The 6,397-nt window shown below is 43.5% G+C and overlaps 1 protein-coding gene across 1 annotated transcript; it reads left to right on the top strand.

The window, feature by feature from the left end:
• Positions 1-3,851, top strand: LOC8053138 (juvenile hormone acid O-methyltransferase-like). Its single transcript, XM_002435908.5, has 3 exons — positions 1-581; positions 820-985; positions 3,474-3,851. The coding sequence occupies exons 1-3, from the start codon at positions 78-80 to the stop codon at positions 3,659-3,661; spliced, it is 858 nt and encodes a 285-aa protein (XP_002435953.3). The 5' UTR covers positions 1-77; the 3' UTR covers positions 3,662-3,851.
• Positions 3,852-6,397: the final 2,546 nt, after the last annotated feature.

Genomic DNA, 6,397 nt, shown 5'->3' with positions numbered 1-6,397 from the left:
GGGAGAAGTAAACTGGAGCGTCCTAAGCGGCGAAAGTGAACTTACAAGTTAGACTAGATTTTGGGCGAACTACCGTGATGGCGAATATTTATCCAGACGCTTACGTACAAGGCAATGACTGGATGAAAAAGGAGAACCTCGCCGCATTGACGAAGACTATCTTTCAAAAACCTGCTGCCCAGTGTGAACAGATCCTTGACGTTGGTTGCGGGACGGGGGACTTCACAAGGGATGTGCTACTGCCCAGTCATCATTCGTGCAGCAAGATTGTAGCTGTTGACGTATCATCAGCCATGGTAGACTACGCGAGAAGAAATCACGGACATTCGCAAATCAGCTACGAGGTCCTCGACGTAACCACGACGGACCTTTCCCTATTTCTGAACAAGCACGGAAAGTTTGACCGGATTTACTCCTTCTTCTGTTTGCACTGGATCAGAGACCAGGAGGCGGCTTTCAAACATATTGGTAGGCTTTTGAAACAGGATGGCGAATGTCTGCTTTTGTTCTCCGCTCCATTTTTCTTGTACCGGGTATGGCTCGAGATGGCCGGAATGGAACGCTGGAAGGGCATCCTTTGTGTGAGTATGAAATTATGCTTGAAAAAATATCAAAATCGCTAGCTATACATTGTCTACGGAAAATGCACATGCAGCTCCTTTTTGGATTGTGTGTACACCTTCTTTCAAACGTGACTAGTTAGCGCTTTGTATGTTTTTATTTCATTGTGAACCATCTTAAATCAAAGTATAAATGTTTAATGATATGCCCGTGAATGCAAATTAAGCTGAACATGTGTCTTTTTGTTTTTCGGAACAGGACCCCAAAGACTTCTTTGCCGATATCTGGCATCGCGATCCGTTGCCAAGCCTGAGCGACCTCGAGAATTCTTTGCGGAATCTGATTATCAACTCAGGAATGACAACCCTCGTCTGCGAGGTTTGCCCAAGTGAAGCTTACTTCGGCAGCGAAGCAGAAGTTCTCGGCAAGTTATATCTCGTTCTAATGGGAAAGCTTACAAAATGTACAGAGAGGACATTTATTGCTGTGCAGAGTTACGCCACTTCGTTATTTTAGATCATTAACTGTGTATCACTAGAAAACATGCCGATGTCCAGTACGCCAGATCTCAAGTGAAGTACGGCTCCATCGTAAACGAAAGCGTTTTTTTCGACCAACATGAATATTTGTGGCAATCACAAGTAGAAAAGCCTCTAAATTCTCGTAATTCAATATCCCTGCAATTCGAGAGTCTGAAGCGGTGAAACATAGCCTCGTTTTTAAAAGATATAATTGCGTGCGTTTGAGCGTTCCGATATTTCCCTAACATCGTAATTAAAAAAAAAAAAAGAAACGTCATTTTTTTATTTTACTCGATGCTGAAAGCTCACACAAATTTGAGTTTTGTAGCTAGGCAATTTTGTGATTTCTCACTATAGGAGAAGTGTATGTGATTTGATATAACTAGAAATTTAAGGTGACCTGCTTATGGAGTAACATTTTTTACAGAGCTGAAGCGCTGATCGATCGGGTGCGTGCGATTCTTCGATGCGTCTGTTTCATTAAAAAAGTTATGTAGCACACTGAGGCTAAGAGAATTCCCATTCGTCGTTTGGTACTTTGTTCTGCGTTTTCTTGTCGTTTTCTGTTAAGACGGCAATTTACAGTTGTGGCGAAACGGTCTTGATGAATGCTTGGATCGCCGGGCTTGTCCTTCGTTGCTTGAGAAAGCCTTTTGTGTAGTGCATTTTCTAGTCGATCTTCCTTTCACTAGGCGTGAATGGTGATATTGACAGCCGATAGCAACCTTATCTATACAATTGCACTTGTCTAATACTCTTCACTGCTCAGATGTCAGACACGGGTCTATCAGGCGTCTGGAATTCTCGGAACAAGTCTCTGGCAGAGGCAGTAACACCTGTGTCTGAGCGACTCAACTGGGGACTGCTCCTTGCATGATTATAAGTCGGGAATATACTGAAATTATTTCGAGAAGTTCGCGATATATTTATGCTCTGTCATGCGTAGGGTTTAACGTTTCAAAAAGACTGCGGGATCAAAATTAACCGTCGGGCTAGTTGGATATACATTGTTAAAATAAAAAAAAAAGCCCAAATGCCAAGGAAAAGAAGAGAGGACAGGACAGGGCGCTCTGCCACTCTTCCTTTCCTTGTTGTTTGCGTTTTATTTTTAACAAGACTACGGGATGTGGCGTCCCCTAAAGACGGGAGTGCAGTGTGTCACCCGGAACGTCGGAGGGGAATTGTGTTGACCTCAGCTTGCAACAAATTTTGCAGAAAAATGAGTTAGGCGTCTTTGATATTACCGCGCGCCATGCAAAGAAGCGTTTAAGCTCATATTGGCCGTGATAGTACAAAGTGTTTCTCCAAACGCAAGTCATATCATTCCTGGGAAAAGTACGCTTCTCAGTGAAAAAGGTAGACGCCGCATTGGCGTCTGCCCAATGGCTTATTCTGAAAAATGAATAACATTCGGTTTAAATAGGTGATTAACTAATTTCATGTAATTAACATTATAATTACAATATTTTCATAAATCTTTTTAATAACAAACTCTCTAGGTGTCAGCAAAAATAACACTAACTCACAGTTGTCTGTTTTAAATATTTCGTATCGTTGTAGTACATGGAGTTTTTGACATCTCTGACAGGGGAAACAATTAGAAATATGCCGATGATTGTGCATGTCAGACAGTCAGTTTACTGAAGGACAGCGAATAATGCCGGAATACAGTTAACCAGAGTGCATTCATTTTGTTCTGTGGAATACTGCTGGACTTCGAAATAGGGAATGAGACGTATTTCACACGAGGATACTGTTTCCTTTTTTTTGTGGCTCCTCGTCTCTTCTGCAATAATATACAATAGACATGTGCATGGAATCCCTAATTTTTTACAGCGCACCCAATATGACTTAGGTAAGTTTCATTTTGGTAAATATGGTATATGGTGATCGTCTGATAAAGCTTATTGTGACACTTTACAATGTCATCGCCTGCGTATTTAACTTGTATTAAAGCGAGTTTGAGGAGCAAAGAAACCCTGGCAAAGGAGTGCAGTAGTTATAAATAAAGGACTGAATATAGGAAGCAAAATTGGGATGAATGTTCCCTTCTCGGGTAAGGGTGCAGTATGTTTCACCGCTTCGAGTGCACAACCTAATAGCTAGATTATTATTACAATGGCTGCGATCTGGAAACTAGTTGATCGCAGTGCTTCCGATGACTTGTGATGGTAACAAAATGTAGAGTTTTAATTTGGAAAGAAAAAAAACACGCAGCCGAGACGGTCTCAAATTGTTCCAACTCAAAGGAGGGTAATGGGCAGCAAAAAAGTCGTCACTATCAAACACAACCATATAGAGTGCGGTTTGAATGATGAAATCAAGAACGAATATTTTTGCTGTATTAATAACGACCAAGTGTTTTACTACCGCTGTTTACTTTTCATGCAGCGTTGGTTGTTCCTGTCGTTACGGTGAAGGCGGGCACAACAGAGAAGGAGACGTCGATCATGAGAAGCGAACTGTCGTCAAGGCTGATGGAGAGCTTCAAGATTACGCCCACGGGTTGTAGCGTCTCCGTTAATCTCTTTCGTTTTCACACTCAGAAGGTAAACCGAGAGGCACATACAGACATGTAAAGCAACGTGAAGTATTATAAAGTACCTTTGGACACTTTAGAGGTCAATGTCAGGACAGGCGCTGTCACTGAGCGGCCCGTAAGGCTCAGCCCAACCAGTTAGTTATCTTCGCATCTAGAGCACGTTCTATAGCAAAGCCGAGAACATGGCTGTTAGTCTTTAGGCGCTACATGGCGTCTGTACTCACACGTATCTTTAGAACAAACTTTATTTCATGATGATTCCAATAGTAATATATGAAGTGTTGCCTTTGCTAGCAGAGGCACGCACTGATAACGCATGGCGTGTAGGATGTATACATACTATAGAAGCCTCGTAATGTTTAACGCGGCAATGATTGTGTCCAGTATGGAAAGGGAAAAAAACAGGACAGTTCTCGACCAGGGTTTAAGATTGCAAGTCAAGTCCACGTAATCCTCATTTCTTTTGACGGGCTTGTTCAACATCGTATGTGGACGTCACTGCGTGTGTACGAACAAACTAAAACATGATTGAAACTTAAAAAAACACTTTTTACATGCTTTGAGAGGGTTGCATGAACTTATTGAAACATTTTGCAAGGAAATCGACGATATTTGAGAGCCCCGGGTTCTCATTCCCTGATCCGGCCTTAGGGCCGCTTGCGCAAGTCTGAAGCCGCCTGGCTGCCGACCGGCAGCCATTCTGGTGGTCTACTCTCACCACTCCTCTGCCCATCTTCCTCCCGTACGAGGTGGACAAAGGGAAATTTCCTCTGGCGGGGTCGCCTCTCGGGGTGCGAGGCTGGAGCCGTCAGCGAGGGAGAGAGAGCACGTCCTCAGGACTTTCTCAGGGGACTGTTCGGCACGACTTGAAACTGTTGGTACATGCGGTCTCGCACTCTGCTGACCCACCTGCCATTAGGCGAAAGTACGACGGAGTAAGGACAATCTCCACCTTGACGTTAATAAAGTGACTCTGTCTGTATCTAACCGAAGTCAAGACACCCCCGAGTGTCCCCCTCTTCTGCGTGCCCGTTGATCACTCTCTCCGTGAGTTCCGGTTAGCGGGTGCAGCCAGGAATCGAACCCGCCATAGCGCCGACTCTGATTGTTTGCGGGGTGGTGGTTTCGCGGTGGTACTCCTCTGCACACGCCTCGCACCCCTTTGACGCATCCACAACCTCTAACCTTAAAAAAACGGTAACAGAACCAGAACTTTGCTTATTTCGTACGCTCATGTTCCCAACTTAAAAGGTGGTTAAGGACGCATTTTTGAAAGGGTAGGACTTTTACGCGTGCCGTGCTTGGAAGCTATTCTTATCGAATTGTCCTACAAAGCTGTCTTCTTTTTACTTTATTACAATAATGAAAAGCATTACACCGTATGTTCACGGCAGTTTACGTTCTGAAAGCTTCAGTCGAGCAGTAAATCGTTCCGGAACACAGAGAACACACATTCAACCACCAATACCACACAACTGCGTGACAGAAAAGAAAAGTATAATAACATGAAGAGTGTGGCATCGCCAAATAACGGGCGTACTAGCCGTCAATCTAGACATTAAAGGGACACTGACAACGTCAAAAGCTTTTTTTTTAATTTTTTTTGCCAGGCAATCTATTATGGTTGTCGGAAGACTACCCAATTAATATTTTGCGACAGGTTACGCATATCTTTAATAAGGCCAAAAAACGCAACTGCTCGAATCCGAAACCAAAACCTGCGAACGGAGGCCGGAGAACTGGAGAGGAGAGAGTGAGTGGCGGAAGTGACGTGGCTACACCCGACCGTGCCGCTTTGCTTTTTCCCCTCCGTTTTCTTTTTTTCTCTTTTTTTCTTTTTGCGCGGAGCAGAGGACGTGTGTGGCGGGGAACCGTTTGCCGTGCGATTCCTTTGCAGTTATTTTTGGTGACCTCGGGTGGTCGCCTCTCTCCTCTGACCTCGATTCAGCAGAGCGCCCCCTCCTTGCCGCCAGAGCTACTCGGGATCCTTTTTAGCCGATCACAACTGCTGGCTTCAGAGCGCTCTGACATTCTCAGACCACTCACGGAATTAATATTTCTTGACATTAATAATGCCTTAAAATCAACACGATATCTTACAGCGTAGGGTGGACGATTGAGCAAAATTTACGCCCGCAACCTGATGAAATAACTGTTGTGACGTAAATTGTTTTACGCATCGGCATGTAAAAAAAAATTCTGCGAAAATCAATTCTGCGAATTGATTTTCGCAGAACGGAACGAAAGCCACCCTTACAGAAATGTCATATCTGGACTTATATTAAAAAATACAGATATGGATATATAAGGAATTGGGCAGATATGGACAGATATGCACAATCAGGCCCTATCTGGATGGATATAGCCATATCTGCCCAATTCCTTATATACCCATATCTGCCCAATTCCTTATATATTCATATCTGCCCAATTCCTTATATACCATATATAGACTGCTTTATATGATCCCGTGTTTGGGTCTGGTAGATAGGACACCCACCCCATATAAAGCAATTTTCATGTGATGCTCCTTCTGGCATCATATACAAATTATTCCCATGGGACAGTTACCATAATTTCCAGGTCCAGACATGGGATCATATAACGCCTTTCTATGAGTATCCACAAAATATACATCGTACTGCTATCCCACACTGCCCCAAACGCGTGTTCACGTAGATATATCTACAGAATAGTCCACTGACCAATCTTTATTGGCCTGGTTCGGAATTTGTCATTCAACAAATATGTATGCTAAAAAGATAGAATGTAG

The sequence above is a fragment of the Ixodes scapularis genome, unplaced genomic scaffold (assembly GCF_016920785.2).
Source record: "Ixodes scapularis isolate PalLabHiFi unplaced genomic scaffold, ASM1692078v2 PGA_scaffold5__190_contigs__length_132052651, whole genome shotgun sequence".
Lineage (NCBI taxonomy): Eukaryota > Metazoa > Arthropoda > Arachnida > Ixodida > Ixodidae > Ixodes > Ixodes scapularis.
The sequence above is the reverse complement of the archived record's forward strand: the minus strand, read 5'-3'. Positions and strand labels throughout refer to the sequence as shown.